This window comes from Cornus florida, unplaced genomic scaffold (assembly GCF_030987335.1).
Source record: "Cornus florida cultivar Cherokee Brave unplaced genomic scaffold, ASM3098733v1 CherokeeBrave_3.0.0_Hap2_Chr07, whole genome shotgun sequence".
In the NCBI taxonomy this organism is placed as follows: Eukaryota; Viridiplantae; Streptophyta; class Magnoliopsida; order Cornales; family Cornaceae; genus Cornus; species Cornus florida.
The window spans coordinates 9,066,974-9,089,040 of record NW_026775577.1 but is presented as its reverse complement, the minus strand read 5'-3'; the positions used below and the strand labels follow the sequence as shown (position 1 = coordinate 9,089,040).

At 35.2% G+C, this 22,067-nt stretch overlaps 1 protein-coding gene across 1 annotated transcript; it reads right to left on the bottom strand.

Annotated features, from left to right (window-relative positions):
* Positions 1-14,277: 14,277 nt before the first annotated feature.
* Positions 14,278-16,864, bottom strand: LOC132316049 (protein trichome birefringence-like 19). The gene is made up of 2 exons (XM_059814547.1): positions 16,056-16,864; positions 14,278-15,184 (listed from the first exon to the last, which is right to left on the bottom strand). Exons 1-2 carry the CDS (start codon positions 16,737-16,739, stop codon positions 14,396-14,398), a joined length of 1,473 nt encoding a protein of 490 aa, XP_059670530.1. The 5' UTR covers positions 16,740-16,864; the 3' UTR covers positions 14,278-14,395.
* Between the last annotated feature and the right edge of the window lie 5,203 nt (positions 16,865-22,067).

Here is a 22,067-nt window from a genome sequence, read left to right as displayed (position 1 = left end):
TGGCTTTTCAATTCAAGTTCTTCTAATTGTGAGTGTTCGGCTCACGGAAAGAGGAATCGGCTTGGCTCTCCAGAATGCGTGGAATGGCGGAATGGAATGGTGTGGTGTGCGGGCATGAATGGTGTGGTGTGCGGGCATGCCGGGAACTGCAGTAGTTCCAAAGTAGAAATCCGAACAATAATCCAGTTAGAAATTTGTAGGGATCTGGCGATTGTACGAAAGTCTAGAATGACCACCTTCGAATGGTCTTTTTTGCCTTTAAACAAGGACTTCAAACTATTCTATGGCTAATGGAAATGAAGATGGTATTGAAGGTACAAAGCTGAAAATTAAAGTAATTTAAAGTGTAAGACTAGAAATTAGGATAATTGAAGTGCATGACTGGAAATTAGAGACATTGAAGTGCATAACTGGAAATTAAAGACATGGAAATGCAGTGCTGGGCTGGAAGTAACAAAAGAGTGCTGGACTTAACTCAAGCATTATAAGAGTTTATTGCATGGAGTGAATGCTATATAGAATAGCAAAGTGTTAGACTCAACTTAAAAGAATGTAAATTCATTGCTGGAATGAAAATACATGAACTAACAAAGTGCTAGGTTTAGACATAGTGTAAGCTCATTGTTGAAATGAGAGATACATGAAAGCAAAGATGCTTATGTTGATGTGTTGTTTGGGCTGGGCAGGCAGGATTTGTAAACTAGCCTTGAGTGTTCTATTTATAGAGCTCTTCCATGCATGCAGCAGCTTGATGTGGCAGCTTCAACAATTTCTACGTGGCCAAATCGCGGACTGCCACATGTCCCATGATCTTTCGGCAATCTCTAAATGTTGCCAAGTGTAAAACCATATTCTCCCATGATCTACAACTAATAAATAGTGGTCTTTGGCAGTTGAATGCATGTTTGTAGGCCTTCTCTCATGCTTTGGAATTGCCCAGATAGAAAGGTAGCAGTTCTAATAGTTGCAGCAGCAGTTGAGAAATTATATCTGGAAGGTCCAGATCATGCCACGTGTCCCACATTTTCTTCATCTTTCTTTGGTAAATGCATAATGTTTTCAGCCCACTTTACTGATTTTTAGCAACTTCCTCACTTAAATAAGGCAAGTGGCTGCCTTATTCTTGGAATGACTCCTACAAACTAGGGGATATTATAGGAGTGGGGGAGTTTCATTCTTGATGACTAGGTCAAAGGTACACATGGCTTTCCAGATGTTTGCCACGTATCCACTTGGAAAGTCCACGTCTTCCAATTGCAGATCTTGTACCAAATGGCTTCATATAATGAAGCCACATGTTGCTTCATGATTGCGCTTTTGCATATCACCTTTCCAATGGGATTGGCCACGACAACCTTTCTAGCTATAAAATATTTATGGTGTAAATATATGCCCCCTAAATTCCATGCCTTATGGAGTACTCGATCATAAGGCGTGGGATTTAAATTTTGAGTGAGGCTTTGGCATATAACAAAAACCTTCCATAGTGGCTGCCATTGTAGCTTTCATTGTTTTTCACAACTCATATTGCCTTTCAGAAAATAAAACTAACTACTAATAGGAAATGCATATAAAACAAGCAAGATGAGTAATTTCCAGTATGAATAGAAATTGGAACATGTATTGTAGTCCCTTTTCAATGAAACGTTCCATACTTAGGAAATTAGCCGATCTTGGAAATACAGCTAAGTTCATTTCATGGCTCTGGCCAATGCACTTATTTCCAAGTACTTATCCTTTCATCCCTTGAATGAATGATCCTTCACATGCTCGGACTTAACTATTAGAATGGCCATGTATGGCCATATGCTTCCTTTCCAGCTTTCCGATTTATTTGGAAAGGAAGCACCGGCCACTTTCACTGGCCGATTGAAGCACCGTGAATTTCCAATCTTAATTGATGGAAGCGCGATATTCCTTCTTCCAATTCGTTGTCCCCACTGGGATTTAGAGGTTTGTGAGGATGATGGATTTGTACATCTTCTGGCCAAATAAATAGTTGATTAATCATACTTTCCCCCCCCAAACACTACTAGAAGTGGGCTTAGGTCTCCTAGAAGGTTGTTGTTCCATCGAAGTTTTTTTGGAGTGGGTTGTCCTTCAAACACCATTGGAAAGGTAATAGGTGGCCTTGGTTGCAAATCGTTGAATGCTCATAAATAGAACCTCAAATTGAGGTCGTTGGACTATTGGTGGTGGAAGATACTGCACCTGAGGTGGAACCTGCACCTGTAGTGGAAGTGGTTGAACTTTTACTGGTTGAAGGTTCTGTATTTAGAGTTCCACTTGAAGTGGACCTGAACTGGTGGAATGGTTACTACTCTTCCACATTGGACAGTAAAGTGGCTGATATGTTCCAATGTGGATTGTTCACCTTTTCCATTGAATGTTGCGAATTCTGAAATTCTGGAATTGTTGGATACTCAACTTCATCAATGAACTTTGGATAGGGCTGTCTGTAAGCTAGTCTTCTACCCCTTCGAGTTAGGCCAATTCCTATTGGAAGAATTCTGCAAATTGGCCTCTATCAAGCGCCATTGGCTGTGGAGGGTTGTAATTTGGCCAACATTGAGGTTGATTGACCTCTTGATGCCCCCCACTTGCCATCGATAGTAGGTTGGCATCATAAAGGTTATTCCTCCAACGGTTCCTTCCCCTTGATCCAGGAGTGGCTCCCTTGGAAAAGGTTGGCCCCCAACCGCAATGGCCATATGTGGCCTTGGAAGAGTAGATGCGGTTGGCTGAATGTTCACTGATGGAATATTCTGTTGTGCTTGAGGGATGTGATACAGCCATGGTTGGCCAGGCTGATAATACAAAGCCTGTTGTGGAAACGCCACATGTGGAAAGTTCTGAACTTGCTGAATGGCTGGCATTGGCGCCGTTTGTAGAACAGTCACCTGTGCTACTGAAGTGGTCACAAGTGCAGTTGGAATGTAAGAAACTGCATCTGCTGCTGAATTGGAGGGAACGCCCTACATGTTGTTGAGAGGAAGTACCTTTAACAAATGTGGTCGGCCTGCTAGCTTGGAAGGTCGACTGTTGAGACCCTTCAGAGTTATTTGGCCGAGGGGCCAAACCTTGGTTCGAGCTTCCAAGGGTCCGTTCCAATATGGACTCAAACCTACGTGAGATTTGGTCCACCAATTTTGCTGGATTCCGCTCTTGAGAAAGAGTAATTTTAGATTGGTCTTGAGCAACTCTGGCCAAGTCTTGAGTGACTTTTGTTTGGTCTTGCGTAAACCTATCTTGCTGCATTGCCATCATGCGAATGTTGTCCATGATAAAACCATTTGCCATTATTTGGGCAAATTTCTCCACCATATCACTTTCATCAGGTGCAAATCGTGAACTTTCAACTAGAAGTTCATTGACTTGCAAATCTTCAATCTCGGTAGGGTCTTGGATAGACTGGCTTTGCTTTCTTCCAACGATCATTTGAACAATTTGTCTAGATGTCCCACCAGGCATGCCAAATATGTTCGGCTCGCGGAAAGAGGAGCCGACTTTGCTCTCTGGAATGCATGGAATGGCGGAATGGAATAGTGTGGTGTGCGGGCGTGCCAGGAACTACAGTAGTTCCAAAGTAGAGATCCGAACAATAATCCAGTTAGAAATTTGTAAGAATTAGGCAATTGTACGAAAGTCTGGAATGACCACCTTTAAAGTGTCTTTTTTGCTTTTGAACAAGGATTCAAACTATTCTATGGCTAATAAAAATGAAGACGGTATTGAAGGTATAAAGCTGAAAATTAAAGTAATTTAAAGTGCAGGACTAGAAATTAGGATAATTGAAGTGCATGACTGGAAATTAGAGACATGGAAATGCAGTGCTGGGCTGGAAATAACAAAAGAGTGCTGGAATTAACTTAAGCATTATGAGAATTCATTGCATGGAATGAATGCTACATAGAATAGCAAAATACTGGACTCAACTTAAAAGAATGTAAATTCATTGCTGGAATGGAAATACCTGAACTAGCAAAGTGCTAGGTTTAGACATAATGCAAACTCATTGTTGAAATGAGAGATACATGAAAACAAAGATGTTTGTGTTGATGTGTTGTTTGGGCTAGGTAGGCAGGATTTGCAAACTAGCCTTGAGTGCTCTATTTATAGAGCTCCTTCATACATACAGCAGCTTGATTTGGTAGCTTCAACAATTTCCACGTGGCCAAATCTCGGACTACCATGTGTCCCATGATCTTTCAGCCTTCTCTAAATGTTACCAAGTGTAAAACTATATTCTTCCATGATTTATAACTGATAGATAGTGGGCTTGGTGGTTGAATACATGTTTGCAAGCCTTTTCTAATGTTTTGGAACTGCTTAGATGAAAAGGCAACAATTCTAATAACAGTTGTAGTAGTAGTTGAGAAATTCTACCGGGAAGGTCCGGATCATGCCACGTGTCATATGTCTTCCTTAGTCTTCTCATAGTGTTAACACATGTAAGAACATGCTCTCCCATGATCTACAACTGATAAATAGTGGTTTTTGGCAGTTGAATACATGTTTGTAGGCCTTCTCCCACGTTTTGGAACTACCCAGATGGAAAGACAGCAATTCCAGCAGTTGCAACAATAGTTGAGAAATTCTATCTGGAAGGTCCAGATCATACCACGTGTCCCATATTTTCCTCATCTTTCTTTGGTAAATGCATCATGTTTTCAGCCCACTTTGTTGATTTTTAGCAACCTCCTCACCTAAATAAGGCAAGTGGTTGCCTTATTCTTGGAGTCACTCCTACAAACTATGAGATATTATAGGAGTAGGGGGAGTTTCATTCTTGATGACTAGGTCAAAGGTAAACATGGCTTTTCAGATGTTTACACGTGTCCACTTGGAAAGTCCACGTCTTTCCGACTGCAGATCTTGTACCAAATGGCTTCATTTGATGAAGCCACGTGTTGCTTCATGATTACGCGTTTTGTATATCACCTTTCCAATGGGATTGGCCACGACAACCTTTCCATCTGGAAAATATTTATGGTGTAAACAGTGAGATAAATTTCTGTTTTGCTGCTTATCGACAGTATCTCCTTTAAACAACGAACTCCAAAATCTTGCTACTGAATTATTGTGCTCTGGAAAACCATTTATATTCCCTCTGTAAGCTGTAACTAGGTTGGCACTTAAACTAGAGCTGTTCCCTTTTGCCTTTGCTTAGTGTCTTTTGCTCTCTTCCACCTAACAGTTTCTTCAGGTTTACGTAATTGATTCAACCTTTAGAGTACCATCCTTCCAATGGTTATTTTGATTTAGCAGTAAAAATATTGTCCTTTAGAATCAAATGTAGATAGGATCAAAACAACTGACAAAAAGAGAACAATGATCTGACCGGACAATTTATCGATCCAACTTATGAGATATATATATATATATATATATATATATATATATATATATATATATTGGGAAGATTGTGAATTTTTTTTTATATTTTGTAATTGGCAACTTTCGATGTCAAAACAAGTCCTAGTCGAGTTGTAATTTCAAGTTACTATATCGAGATCAACAGCGACTGCGGAATTGGAAGGTTGTTCAAAGTTGGTATAACTGCGATCATCATAGAAAAGGAAGAACAACATGTTAGGAAGAAATCCAAAAAGGTTAGGACACATTCCATATTTGGTAAGTTTCAGAATATAGCAAAAATAGTGCCTAAAACCTTAGGAATGAAGTCTGGCAGACTTGAACCTGTGCATGATTCTTGGAACAGGTTCAAGCCATTTGAATTTGGCCTAGAAATCATTCTGTCATCCTTGAATTTGTTCCAAATTCTTTGAACAGGTTCAAGTTTTCAACATTGGCCTTGAAATACATTCTGCTATCCTTGAACCGGTTCCCAATTCTTTGAACAGGTTCAAGAGTCCCGATAGCCTATGGAAAGTTTAGTTTCCTGTTTCTGATTTCTTTCCTAGTTGGTCTAGAATTGTTCCAAGTCTTATACACGAATTTTATCATATTTTCAGAGGGACTAGGACATTCTAAAACTCTATATAAACCTTGATAGTCATCTGGGTTTATTCATGGCTTTTACATAGAAAATTCAGATCTAATTGAGAGCCATCTTTAAAAGATATTTTTTATTCATTCAGAAAATCAATTTGATTTTTCTGATTTTATTTTTGAGAGCACACACATAAACACAAGAGTGATTTAGGAGTGTTGTTCTCTATCTCATCGGAATTGAAGTATAATTGAAGATTCAGAAATTCCGGGAAAACAAAATTCATTCATTCTTCGTCAAATTCAGATCTAGAAGAAAATGGGTGAAACGATCATACTTTGAAGGGATCGGAGCATTTGTGGAGTGTCGTCTTATTTACCTGTAACTCTTCTACAGAGATCAAGAGTAAGCCTGAGGTCAAGAGATGTTGGACAGGGGAGTCGCAAAGCCAAGGATTGTCAGCAATTGGTTTTTGGTAGAACGATAAGGTGTGAGACTGAGTCAAAATTCGGTATACTTTGCTTCAAACATAGTGGATCTGTTATCTTAGGGTTGGAAAGTCCAACGAGGTTTTTCCTGTTACAATTGGTCTATTCTACCAATTGGGGTTTTTTCGATAAAATCCTGGTGTCATCTCTCAAACTCTGTTTACTTTACTTGCACTTTATTTTTGCTTTGTGATTTGATTTTAGTTTTATTTTGATAAAATTAAAATAAGTAAAAATTGGATAAAAGAACAAGTTAAATATATTTACCATCCCCGTTAGGTTATCTATCCATATTATATTTCATAACCATTCCACTGCGCACACACACTCAACAAGTGGTATCAGAGCCATCCTTTATACATTGAGTTAATCCTTGTGGAATTTTTTTTGAAAAATAAAATTAATTTTGTTTTCAAAAATTTATGATGGAAAATCCTATGAATAAGGGTGAATTGGATATTCTTTTTGATGGTTTAAGTTCCAATCTTGTTTTTGAAGGTTTAAGTTCTGATGAGGAACTTTCTCGTTTATCTAACAGATATGGAAAACTTCTTAAAAATAGAAAGAATAAAAATTTTAGTAAAGGAGATCCTTCTAAATTCAAAGATAAGAAAAATAAGAAAGACGATTCTATTGCTTTTCTTGCTAATGTTGATAATGATACTGCTAATAATTCTTCTTTTTGTGTAGGAAATTTACCAAATTTGGGATATCAAGCAAGGTTGGTTCTTATGATTTGGAGGATCAGAAAATTGATGGAGAACCAAGTGAAAACAATACATTGAAAATGTTTGAGGCAATGTTAAAGGCTAGTCAGAAGAAATCTGTGAAATTAGAGTTGATGAAAAAGGAGAATGATATCTTGAAGAAGGAGAATAAGCAAAAACAGAAATTGTTTGAGGAGAATAAAGTAAAATTTCAAAATCTTCAAGGTAAGATAAAAATTCTCGAGAGCGAGATAAGTCAAGTTAATTCTGCAAATAAATCTCTTGTTTCTAAATTGAAATTTCTTGAAATTGAATTGAAAAAGTCACAAGAAATATTGATTGGATTTACTTTTGGGCATATTAAACTTGATGAGATGATTAATGTTGGTAAGAGTGTGAATGATATAACTGGATTAGGTTTTAATAAGGCTTCGTCTAGTAAAGAGAAACTATTTTTGTTAAATCTATAAACTTGAATGTGCTTATTGTTAAGCTTAAGCTTTTTGTTGGGCCTATACATGCTAAGAATGTGTCCAAAGTGCTTTATTGTTCTTATTATGGTAAAATTGGACATAGTCAACACTATTGTTATAAAAAGAAAAGGGTGTGATACCTCCGGATTTTTGGATGCGGGTTGGCCAGGCCCACACCCGATTACCCGAGGATATCAAATCATTTAGCAATAATCAAACACAGAATACAAATAAGAAAACAGGAATAAATAAATTGCTGAAAAGAAACTAAAATAATAATTCAAAAACCTCATAATAAAATTTTATTAACAAAGAATAATTCTGATACATCCTACTTCTCCATTTCTATTACAACTCGGGAATCCATCTAGTGGACCCCTAAAATATCTCACTGAACTCAAAAGATTGGAAATGAAACCCAAGTCTAAAATATGAAATAAAATCCTGGTCATTGGTGGAGTGAAGACTGTATCTGCTCAGCACGATCCAACTCTAAGTCTGGAACTAATGAACACGTGTAAAAATAAGAGTGGGTCAGGCCCACATGCAAATTCTTCTCTAACTACAATCCAAACAGTGACTCGATACGCAGATACATCCTAGATATCTCAACAATAGCTATCTAGTCCATACATATAGATATATCCACACTAAGGGACATTCACTGGTCTACAGTAAGGGTTTCAACCTGAATAGAAGGCAACATGCGAAAACGCACCCAAAGGTGGGCATAAGTACCTAGACCTAACAGGGTACACCTCAACCTATTATAGCCAGCTACGCATTCATTGCATATACGCACCCTAACCAATGAGTCTGAGACTCAAGCTCATCTCGTGGTACCATAAACATATATTTAAAATCCATTCATATCCATCTAGCTTATTCAGCTGCACAGACTTAAATATAAGGAGAATTATGTTTTTATAATTCGCCCTTAATCCAAAATTGAATCAGTCTGTCCCTAGTATGCCCCCGTCCCATACCGGTGCATACAATCTACAAAATCCATATAATTGATTGAACAGGTAAAACTATTCACCAATTAAAATCCATAAGGTAGGAATGAGCGTTTTGAGCTAAACCATACCTAGTATGTCACCGTCCCATACCGGTGCATACAATCTTCCATATCCATGTAAATTACAACATATAAATAATAAGCAAGTAATTTACAGTCCAAAACCAATTATTCATATCATTGCAAAATAGTTTATACAATGTCACAATAATTACAGTTCAAAACCATAATCCAATTAACTGTAGAATAATATAGAAGATTCCACAATTAACATCCAACCCATGTAAATTACAACACATAATTAACAGTTTAGCAATTTATAATCCAGAACCATCCCAAATACTTGCAGGAGACTATTTATAGTTTCAGCAATTTAAATCCAAGAGTTAAACCATGTATTTGCAGGAAATGGTTTAAAGGTTCAACAACTAGCATCCAAAGTATGCGTAGATCACATCTAATATATCAATGACTCTATCATGCATTACAATTAATTTTTATAATCATATTATAGTCCAATCAATTCCTAAACTAATCTAGGCAATTTAGTTCCCTTCGTCCGATAACAGCGGACTAAGTTATATACTCGTATTCTGTTTCATCTCTTAGCACAGAGCCATACACTATGCCACAAGTCCAGTTGGTTAATTAAAATACTTCACCATGCATATAAAATAAGTTTTAATAACTTACTAAATCCCATAACAATTGCTGAAAATTAATTAAGCAATTTATTTCTCTTCCATCCGTTAACAGCGTAGAAAATTCTTTAATTTTATACTATTTGTCCCATTAACTTAGAGGTCAACATTAATCAACTTAAGGTCTTAATTACACCCAAAATAAATTTCTTAATACCTCTGTGTATACCCAGACCCATCCAAACAGTTCCCATGCTCCAACAGTTGTAAACAGATTGTAAAAAAAAAATTCAGAAAACCACTATTTGAAAGAGCCTGCTCTAAATTCCAAGAGCAGGCTCTTTTTGAGCCTGGAGCCGACTCTATAGAATTTAGAGCCGGCTTAATGAGTATGGGAGCCGGCTCCCACATCCATGGAGCCGGCTCTCACCTCCTTTGAGAGCCTCTGTCCCAGTTCTGCTCCGTTCTGACTTTTTGCTTCTTCTCCGGCATGTTTTTGCCCTTCAGTTGGTTTCAAAAACTGATCCTAAGGGTCTGATTAATATCCACTAACATCCCAAAGGTTTGATTTTAACGATTTAAATCAATTACATAGATCAAATTTGCTACCGAACTAGACATGTTTTAGAGACAACACTGAAACTATTTTGCAACCACAGCTCCATTCCAACTCCTCTGTTCCTCAGTAATACTGAACCTAAAGTCTTCTATCACCTCATTAACATCCCTATGGTTCGTTTATAGAAGATGGAAGCAAGTACAGTAACAAACATTACAACAAAACTTAATATGCTTTTAAGAACAAAACTGTGAGTAACCATACATGAACTGTAAACAGATTTGAATTTACGGCAAACAGCTCATTCATATAACAAATATTAAATATATAACTTCCAGTTATTGATTGATTAAACCCTAGAGATCATCTAGGTGCACAGAACACGAGCCAAAGAGAAGGAGAAAGAGAAGAACTTGCCTGTGATTTCAGTTATGAAATCCTGGCGTTGTCTCTAAGTTTCCGGCAACTACTAACTTCCTTCAAGCCTTCTATGGGTGTGATCTAATCCACCACAACCCTCCTTTGACCCTCTCTGTTCTTGTCCTTGGTAGCTCTTACAATTGCCTCTGTTCTCTTAACTCTCTCTCTGTTACGTTATATTTTTACTGTGCCGTGAATAGGGTTCTTCCAAAACCCTTAGTGAAACTCATACACATATATATATAGGCCTTTAGAAAACCCTAATTAAACTATTTATATATAGGCCTTTAGAAAACCCTAATTAAACTAGAGCTAAGACAGAACCCTAATTAAACTAGAGTCGGCCCATAAACTTAAGTCACATACACGTTAAATACTTGTATGACGGCTCCAAGAAACCCTAACTGAAAACTATTAATTCAACTTCTACTTAAGCACTTATTAAAGACAATTAAAAAATTAACCAAATAAGGCATTTAAAATACAATTTAAAATAAAACAAACAATACAATAACTCAGATAACTAAACAAACCATAATTCAAATAAAGAAAATAATTAACCAAATAAGGAAATACAAATACACAAGTAACAATTTACAAATAATTAAATAAAACAAACAAAATACAACAATTACAAAATCAATAGACAAAAATGCACATAGAATGAAATTTAAATCCCAATTTTATCCTTTTTAATTTTAGGGGTATTACAAATGGATAATTGTTGTTCTGATTTTCATGGTAATAATTCCTTTACAGAGAATAGGTTTCATGCTAGAAAGCAAAATAATTGGAATAAACCTAGAAATTCTCATGCTAAAAGGAATTCACATAAGAAAAAGAATGTTCTTAATTTTCCTCAGAAATCTCTTCAAAAGTTGAAGATGAAAGCTGTGGGTGAAGAAAGAGGATTTAAGGTTGTATGTGCCTATAGATGTTATGGAATTTGTTTCCAATAGATCATTGGGTGCAAAATCCCCAGAGTAAATGCTAAAGAGGTTTTTATGGTCATAGACTATGGTTTGATAAACATCTTATTTCCATTGGACCATATCTTGTAGTTTAGGATTTAGGTTGTTTTTCTTTCATGAGAAAGTGATGATCATGTTTTTCTTGTCAATGCATGAGTGATAATTATTTCTCTTGAATTAATTATTTTCGAATGCAAATTGGGGACACATGATTATTTGATGAAAAGATTATTGATGTGTAATCTATATATCGAAAGACAATTTGCTTTGTTTATTTCATTTTAGAGATGAATCTCTTGAGTTCATATTTTTCTTGTGCACTAGTCTAACTTTAAGAAATTTAATTGGAAATCATTGTGAAGTTGATTATGTCATAAAAGTTATAAAGGTTATTGTTTTTAAAAAAATATAGAGCATGTGTTTGAGAAGAAAAAAAAAAATGAAAAATTTCAGTATGAAAAGAAAAGAAAAATCAAAAGAATGCTGAAAATCTTTGCTAAGGAAACGGCTACCTATCGAGACTCGTTCGAAAGCTCCTACTAGACTTTGAAGAGGAGCTAATTGAGCAAAAAGAAAGGAGGAGATAAGTCGAAATAGAGAATTGTTGTCTACTTTTAAGAGTAAAAGGCACCTTGCTTAGAAAAATTTGCTTAAAATAATCTTATCTTGATGCTTGAAATATGGTTTAGACACATACACATGTGAACTTGTTAGACAAATTTTTAAATTTTTATAAAAATTGCAAGTTGAATTTCATGTTATGATTGCATGCTTGAAAATTGATCTGATTGAATAATTTGTGGGGTCTAAAAATTGTATTTTAAAATTCTCTTGAATTCTTCAGAAATTTTTGGATCTCATATATGCTTGAAATTCATGAAAATTGTTATCTCATATTATTTTTGTTCAAATATCAAAAAATTGAAAAATAAAAATTGAAAAATAAAAAAAAAATCCAAAAAGATTTTCCTTTTAGTTTTTATTAGGAATTTTTGATTTTCGATTGGATGGAGATGTCATATGTGAATTTGAGCATGATTGGTCTTATATATCTTTGGATGGAACATGTGTTATCTTGGATACTTGTCTTTTGTTCCATTGTTACTATATATCATCATGTTTCTGTGCTTATTGCAATATCTTTTGTATGGGTGATAGTTTTAATCTCTTTTCTTGTTAATTCTTCCACATCATTTTTTTTCCTTCTTTGTTGAGTTTTATTTGTCAATTTGTAACAAAAAGGGGGAAAATGTGCATAATTGAGGAGGAGAGTTTTTAGAATTGAGAGGGAGATACATATACATTGATTTTCACATATTGATGTAGATTGATTGTTTATTTTTCTTGATTAAGCTTCACGGGTAGTTGTGTTGAGCGAATGTGCAGATTACTGGTTGCTACATGTGTTGAAGCTTCATGATGTTCAAGAAGAGTTCCGTTTTATTTCTTCGACAATCATTGTAATTTGCTTTTTCTGCTTGGGTAGATTACATGTTGTTTTTAGGGTTTTGTCACGAAATTGCCAAAGAGGAAGATTGTGAGATATATAAATTTTGGGAAGATTGTGAAATTTTTTTATATTTTGTAATTGGTAACTTTCAATGTTAAAATAAGTCATAGTCGAGTTGTAATTTCAAGTTACTATATCGGGATTAACAGCGAATGCGGAATTGGAAGGTTGTTCAAAGATGCAATAACTGCGATCATCACAGAAAAGGAAGAACAACATGTTAGGAAGAAATCTAAAAAGGTTAGGACACATTTCATATTTGGTAAGTTTCAAAATATACCAAAAATAGTGCCTAGAACCTTCAGAATCAAGTCTGGCAGACTTGAACCTGTGCATGATTCTTGGAACAGGTTCAGGCTATTTGAATTTGGCTTAGAAATCATTTTGTCATCTTGAATCTATTCCAAATTCTTTGAACAGGTCCATGCCTTCAACATTGGCCTCGAAAAACATTCTACTATCCTTGAACCGGTTCTCAATTCTTTGAACAGGTTCAAGAGTCCTGATAGCCTATGGAAAGTTTAGTTTCCTGTTTCTGATTTCTTTCCTAGTTGGTTTAGAATTGTTCCAAGTCTTATGCACGAATTTTATTATATTTTCAGAGGGACTAGGACATTCTAAAACTCTATATAAACCTTGATAGTCATCTAGGTTTATTCACGACTTTTGCATAGAAAATTCAGATCCAATTGAGAGCCATCTTTGAGAGATAATTTTTTATTCATTCAAAAAATTAATCTAATTTTTCTGATTTTATTTTTGAGAGCACATACATAAACACAAGAGTGATTTAGGAGTGTTGTTTTCTATCTCATCGAAATTAAAGCATAATTAACGATTCAGAAATTCCGGAAAAGCAGAATTCATTCATTCTTCGTCAAATTCAGATCTAGAAGAAAAGGGGTGAAGCGATCACACTTTGAATGGATCAGAGCATTCATGGAGTGTTGTCTGATCTACCTGCAACTATTTTACAGAGATTGAGAATAAGCCTGAGGTCGAGAGCTGTTGGACGGGAGAGTCGCAAAGTCAGGGATTGTTAGCAATTGGTTTTTGGTAGAATGATAGGGTGTGAGACTGAGTCAAAGTTCGGTGTATTTTGCTTCAAACATAATGGATCGTTTATCTTAGGACTGGAGAGTCTAACGAGATTTTTTCTGTTACAATTGGTCTATTCTACCAATTGGGATTTTCTTAATAAAATCTTGGTGTCATCTCTCAAACTCTATTTACTTTACTTGCACTTTATTTTTGCTATGTAATTTGATTTTAGTTTTATTTCGGTAAAATTAAAATAAGTAAAAATTGGATAAAAAAATAAGTTAAATATATTTACCATCACCATTAGCTTATCTATCCATATTCACAACCATTCTGCCGCACACACTCTCAACAAGCTTTATGCTCTAAACCAGCAGATGTAATCACATTCCTACAAACGTTTCTTGTAGTATCTCATCATTCATCTTCCTTTGTTCTCTTATATCGTCAATGAAGAAAATTACATTAAAAAATTTAATCGTGCAAAAATATCTAACTTTTACCATTGAAATATGTATAAATAAAAACAATGTAGTTACACCTTCACAAGTTAAATACAAAAGGAATAATTAATTTGCTCATCCGAAATCTATCTGATTTCTGCTGACCATTCATTGAAGATTCCCTATTGATCCTCCACTCTCCATCTTCAACATTTGAAGCAAAAATTCATTCCACGTGTCGACGGGGCCCGGCATGCACCAGTGGACACAGTCAGGTATGGTCTTATTCTCTTGTGGCGAATGCCCATATTGACTTGGATGTCCATCTGGCCTTAGCACCATTGCTTCACTAGTATCTAGGATCCTGAATCTGAGGCCCCTCTTTTTCCCTTCCTTTTCTGCTGCTCTTAGCTCCTCCACCTGGGTCTTGTACAACTCCAAACTATACCCATCGAACTTCATTTCTTGCTTCGTAAACGGCCTCGTTCTCACACAATTCCCTCCTTTATTCCAGTCCCCATTCTCATAGTGTGACGGTGAGAATGTCCTTAGAAATGTCAGTCCCGTGAAGTTCTGAAGGTTTAGAAGCGCCCTAAAGGCTGTACGGAAAGCCATTTTATATCCGTAGTAAAATGTAAGGTCCGTCACATTCTCTTTCTGGCACCTGTAGCATCCCACAACTGTACCATTCTCATAGTACATGAATGGTCGAAGGAACCAATGCCCGGCTGAGATGATCACTATATCGACCTTCTCAACCTGAGCCGTCCACGCCTCATCAGCCTCATCTAAGTAGAGGCTCATGAGGCTGTCTTGGGAAAAACCGTTAGGGTCGGTTTCACGGGTTTTGACCAGGAGTGGAGACCAGAGTGCTGCTATGGTAAAATTGTAATCATTGTAGAGCCATCGTCTGAATCTTGTGTCTGATACATAAGAAACATCTATGGGAGTGGCTGCCTGAAAAATTATATATAGTTGAGTTCAGTTTGGTGGTAGGAGTGACTATAACTATAAGTTTGAAAGTGAAACAAATTTAACTAGGGTCTGTTCCATGAAATCATGTGCATCTACCATTAGAACACTGATTATTAGGAAAAGGAAAGAAATGTAGTAACAGATCTTTTTCAAAATGTTAGAGAATTTTTTTGTATATGGGTAGTTTAGTCTTTTCCTTGTATATGATATATGTACATGAGATGATGTGCTAGAATTTCAGTTTTGTTTTTGTTTTATTTTATTTTATAAAGGGTGGTTAGAAGAGACGTGCTGTTATGAAGAATCAAATTATTTTTTAATACAACAAAATTATACATCATACTAATGTTAGGAGGAGACAAAGGTCAAGATTGTAAGGAGACATATGACCTATCCAATCTTCTAATAAAAGATTTAATTAGAATATTTATTTAAGACTATCCGGAACCAACTTGAGATGAAGTATTAGAAATTTATAAAAAAAAATTTAAATATCAGGGCTGATAAATTGTAAGAGAATAAAATGAAAAAACAAAATTTAGTTGACTGATCTCATGCATATGGGATAAAAGGATAAGGATGATGATGACGACTTACACTATTAAAGGAAATATAAAGATAAAATAATATATATATTTTTTCACAATAGGATATGGTATAAAGATTTTAAATACCTGTGTCGCATGCATACAAAGTGTATCTATGCATTTATATTTCTATATGTGTATATATATATCTACCAACCATCACTATATTCAATAGTTGGGAACAATTTTTTGTTGAGTTGATCATCAAACTTATGAATAAAGCAAATGAATACATTATACATGCCATGAGTTTATTGAGCACTTACACTAGCCAAGACACACACTAATGATTGCATTTGGTTCCTTCCTACTGAGTCTCCCAGAAATGCCAGTGTCTTCCCTCTAACCAGCTCCAAGAACTGCACTCCGTCAAACATAGGTAGATCACATTCATCTGGTTGCCACCTCCATTTCAAGAACTCGGTGTCCGGCCTCCCGAACTTCAGACAATTCTGTCGATCGTCGATGGAACACTGTGTCTCATTCGTGTAGTAAGGTAATCCATCCGGATATGGCACCCAATTCCCGCTAAATATGTTGCATTTGTGCTCTAAGCTTATACTCTTCGAATCGTTGGAAGCTTCCCCAGGAGACTGCAATGACGAGAATGCGTTGCTCTCCTGATAGAAAGGGCTTGTACCATTGTCACGAACCTCTAGAGAATCGTTGGAAGTTTCCCCTGGAGACTGCAATGGCGAGAACGCGTTGCTCTCCTGATAGAAAGGGCTTGTACCATTGTCGCGAACCTCTAGAGACAGTAACGACGAATATGAGTTTTTATGCAGATAGGTGGGGATTGAGGTGATGAGAATCAAGGTCATGATTGGTATGACACACTTTTTGATGCTGTTGAGGGGTGTGTTCTTCCCACTGGGAAACTCTGTAGCACTATGCTTCATTTGAGAAGTTGAGAATAATAAGAATGGAGCAACTTCACTTTGGGATAGCATATATATATATATATATATAGATTTATAGATTCAGAATGGTATTGTGCAATGTATAGTGGTGAAGTATGTTGTGCAATGTATGGTGGTGAAGTATACAAGTCAAAGTTGTGTCATTGCATTTTAGATGTCTCTTTTTATGGTTAATTCGAGTGTAGCTGGCTAACATAATAGTTATTATGATATATCATTAAAGACAAACGTGGAAAATATAATAATAACTCTCATCTTTTCCTTATCAACCATTTTTTTAAAGGTATTTGTTATTGAAAGTTGATCAATATTTTAAGGATATTAGCTGGATAAATATACCAAATTATCTGTCTACAATGATTTGCACATGATACTAAAAAATTTTATTGCTTCAGAAAATTTAAGTTCTGGTTAAAATTTATTGAAGTTATACAATAAGTGTAAGAGACTCTGGTTTATTCAAATCATTTCTAAGTCATCTTTGTTAATTGTTTATGAGTTTTTAGGAGAAGCTTTGCTATCATTATTAATTAATTAACCTCTTCAACAAACATAGATGTGTGTTTGTGTGTGTGTGTGTGTGTGTGTGTGTGTGTGTGTGTATATATATAGACTATTGTTGGTATAAGAAGCTTTGCTATAATTTATTAATTAATCTTGTTAGCAACCATATTGTCGGTATAAGAAGCTTTGCTATCATTTATTAATTAATCTTGTTAGCAACCATATTGTCGGCATAAGAAGCTTCGCTATCATTTATTAATTAATCTTTTTAGTAACCACACACACACACACACACACATATATATATGTATAAAATGTGATATATGAAAAAGCATTGCATAAGTCATTTTTTTTTTTTTAATGTGATAGGTCATCCTATTGACTGTTGATGTGGTCCAATCATTAATGCACATAGTCTCTAATTACAAAATTAGAAAAGTGATAAATAAGGAAATTATATTGACTCTTGATATGATCCAATCATAAATGCATATAGTCTCTATTACAAAATTAAAAAAATGATAAATAAGGAAATCAGAGAGGACTGACTAATTTATTTCAAAAAAAGAAATTATTATTCTTATTTATCACTTTTTCTATTTTGTACAGTAATTACCGACAGTGTACATTTGTGATTCTATTTTTCTATTTTGTAAGTATTGTTATTTCTAAGAAAAACTTTGCTTTCATTATTGATTAACTAATCCTTTTTAACGACCATATATGTATATGTATAAATAGAGTATTGTCGGTGTCCAATTGGGCTATAATGGTGACAATCTTACACAACTCACATTTGTTAAAAATTTGATAGAATATGGCAGTTTTATGCACCAGGTATACTTTTGAAAGAGTGGGATAAAAGCTTCTTTCCAAACTAGGCATTACATTTTTTTTTTTTGAAGGTTAAAGCAACTGACATATACTCTTTAACAAATGAACCAAAAAATGTATTCAAATTCATGTGAAACACATCTTTTGGCTAGTGACAAAATGATCTGCCGAGATGTCCACTTCGTAAGTTGTAATGAAGACCCCATTTCCCAATTGAAAACCAGAGGCAGAAAAGGTTTCACCTCTGAATCATACTGGTAGGTTTTCTATTTGGAATCTGGATCCTATGTAGTACAACATGTGTGTGATGTACCGTCTTGTACTATAGTGGGCGGTCAGGATCGTTCACACGTGTGACAATTTTACATGTGTGAATGATTTGACTGTTCGTGCTGTAACAGCAGAGAATTCCAACTCTTGTATCTAATCATTGGTCAATATTTTCTATGCAATTGATGACTATTGTGTGCATCAATCATATAGGGCCACCTCATGTCTTTATCCGCACAAGGTGTCATAAGTAGAGAGTGATTGGTGGTTATAGTGCTAAGTACCCTGGCGTAGCTTGGTGGCAAATTAGCTGATGATTGCTAGGCTTTGCCATCTCTTTTATAAAGTCCACTTTTGGGGGCAGTGCATGGGGGGTTTTCATGTGGGAAATAAAGGGCTAGGGCTAATTTGCAGTGTGAGAGTATTTTTCATCGTTGCCGAATGAAGCTATAGCATGCCATGTTGTAGCTGAATTGACCCATTGGTGATGAACTTTCTAAATCCTTTCTTGTTAAGAAATGTCACGTGGTTGATAATATGTACTCCCACCCTTCAATGGAATTTGAGTGAGAGAAAAGATTTAAATTGTTCAATCAAATTATTGTTGGTATGCTTGGTTTATTATTGGAGGAGCAAGGTACCACTGTGTTGGTGGCCTAGCGGTATCAGGCCCTTACTTTTCAAAGAGAAGTCAATGGTTCAAGCTTCAGTAGAGACATGCGTGTGGAAGTACCAACTATGAAAAAGAAGAAGGAAGGAGCAAGGTAATTGAACCCTAATCTTTCAAAATCTAAGCTGTGTAACAATTTATATTTATGCCTATAGATAATTGAGTTGTTTGATTCTAATTATCTATCATAATATAAGTTCGTTCATTACCATTTTTTATTTTATTTTTGGGGGTAATGTTGGAATGGTGATTGGGTAAAAGCAGAGCGGAGACGTAATCCCTTCAAGAATTGGGATCAAAATCTTCATGCTTTTTTTCATGGTTTCACTCGGTGAAATTCATCACTATCGAAGGAAACTTTTGTTCCTATAAAATGGACCTGTAAGTAGGTAGTAACAAAATTTAAATTTCACCCATTTCACACCATTATAATAACGAAAGTTACATTGATAGCGATTAACTTCACCCACCAGACAGAAATTCGAAAAAGGTTCATTGGAGACGATTTTGATTCCTAGAATTGAAAGACTTTGGAATCATGCTCAAAGGATTTATATCAACTCAACTATTTGGAAGGTTATTACCAAAACATGTAGGCAGCTAAATTGAAAATGCAGTCTTAATATAGTGCAACGATATTTTTTCAATTCTGTAGGCAACATGTCACCTCAGAAATTAATTGATGAATGTCATTTCAAGAACATTATCATTACTTTGGCAAATAGACTTTTTGTCCATATACTTCCCAATGGTCTTAGTTATAATAAAAGTGTAGGTTAACATATCCATCACTTGTGTATGCAAGTAGCTGATAATGTCATTCCCATGATTTATTATTATTATATTTTTTTCTCAGAGAGGAGGTATCGCCAAATCTTTACAGGTGAGATTAATTTACTTTGGAATACACACAACACCCCACAAGTCACGTGCACCGGGTAGGATCGGACAAGTACATAACTCAATCTAAGTACAACTTAACCCGTATAGATGCCTCCACAGAAACTGTTTATTCAGATACTCAAACTTGATATATGATGTTTCATGAAACACTGTGACCCGAGTTCTCACCCGCTAGGCCAACCCTGCGGGATTCATTCTCTAAGATACTATTTCAATAAAATTGCTATTACTTGCCGATTGACATCAATGAGCATATATAAATGAGATTAAGGCAGTCATTATATTTCTTTTACGAAAGAATCGTGCTATACTAATTGAAATCCTCACCTATTGCATGAACGGAAATGTTTTCTTCCTTTAGATGATTTAACATAGGACCCACTTAGATCCGATGTTAAACTATCTAAAGTTGCAGTTTTTTTGACTTCTGAAATAGGGTAGGGGTTTTGGTTTACCTATCATTTTCCTTTACGAAAATAACAATGGAAATCGGCGTGCCTAAAACTTCCAGAACAGAGTGATCTGTTTTCAGCCTGTATAATATGCTAAATGCATTTTATTAGAATGAAGCAAGCACATATAAAGTCATAAAATTTGATCTGAGATGGGCGGTTTTGGATTTGTCTGAATATATTGTCTGGAACAGCTTCAATTTGTAGTTTGGAGTGGAATAAAATGATCAAAGCTTCAAAAGTGACTAAATGTGGGCAATCAAAGAATTTTACATGATTTTCATTTAAACTAGCATTTTGGTACAGCCTACCATCATACCATGTTACTTCTAAGCTTCCCTCTTCAGCGTTCGAAGCAAAAATTCAACTCTAGTGTCAATGGGTCCTGCCAAGCACCACGGCCGGCTGAGACTCCTAAAATTTTGAGAGATTTTAGATGAATTTTTAGATGCAAAATTTTTTATACATATATATTATATATTTTTTTTTCTGAATAAATTTTTTATACATAAGATTTCACACGTGCCAAAAATTTATAAGAGTGCAAAATTTCGTTAAAATGAGACGATAAAATAAACCTGATCTTGAAAATCAAAATTTAACTTCATATTAAAATAAATGTGATCGTCTTACATTTTGAACTGCAAAATTATCAATTCAAGTATTCCAATTAAGTCTCTCCAATATATCATCGACCGTAGATAAGATTTGATCAACTTTAACTTTGAAATCTCAATTGCATTTTTTGTTCCTCTTGGTATAGTTTCTAATAAGACTTATAACTTTGTAAATAATTTTGTCATTTTGGTTGTTTAAACTGGGCTTAACAGAACCTGTCATTTATGCACAAGTTTCTGAGTTTAAATATAAATTTTTTTATTTTTATTTTTTTATGTTGATAGGAGGGGACGTAAATAAATTATTGTTAGCATTGCCATACAAATTGTTGTATTATATATATATATATATAAATACGTGTTTTTATATTTGAAGTTGTTATGAAGATTTAGGCATCTTCCCAAAAAAAATAATAAATAAAAAAAAAATAAATAAAAATTAGCTGATATGATAATACCAACTTTCTCAGGAAAATCTTTACACCCAAAAATAAAAAACCTTGTTCTGGAAAATTATTAAAACAGAGTATAATAAAGAGCAAGACAAGCAAAATATCTTGTACAATATTTATCCAATTGCGACCGATTTTGTTACACTGTACCCATCTCCGAGTATTTTCCAATAGGTCCTAAGGCCTGATAGAGAGGCATCCTCTCAGTATTATCAAATCTGTATACTATCCATTAAACACAAGAAATTAGATGAAAGTTTTTATTCCTAACAAAACTCTAAAAACATATATGTGCCAAACATTTAGCTACATAGCCAACGCATGAAAGGGCCCGACTTTCTTGCTCCTTGGCAGCTTGGGCCAGGTTAAAAATAGGTGCTTTAACCACCAATTTTGCTTGACCTAAAAGGTTCATATGGCTAGGCCTATTCATCCAACATCCACCCGATTATTATTATTATTTTTTTCCTCGTACAAGAATGTTATGTTAGAAGTGTGAAGGCTCATGCTGGCTGCTATGGATAACGAAAAACAATTCAATTGCTGTGTTACGAACGCACATCTACCTGATCTTGCTCTGATAATTTTGAGCACATTGTCACAAATGCAAGAATTAAAAATTAGATATTACTTACCTACTCACCGCACCTCTAATC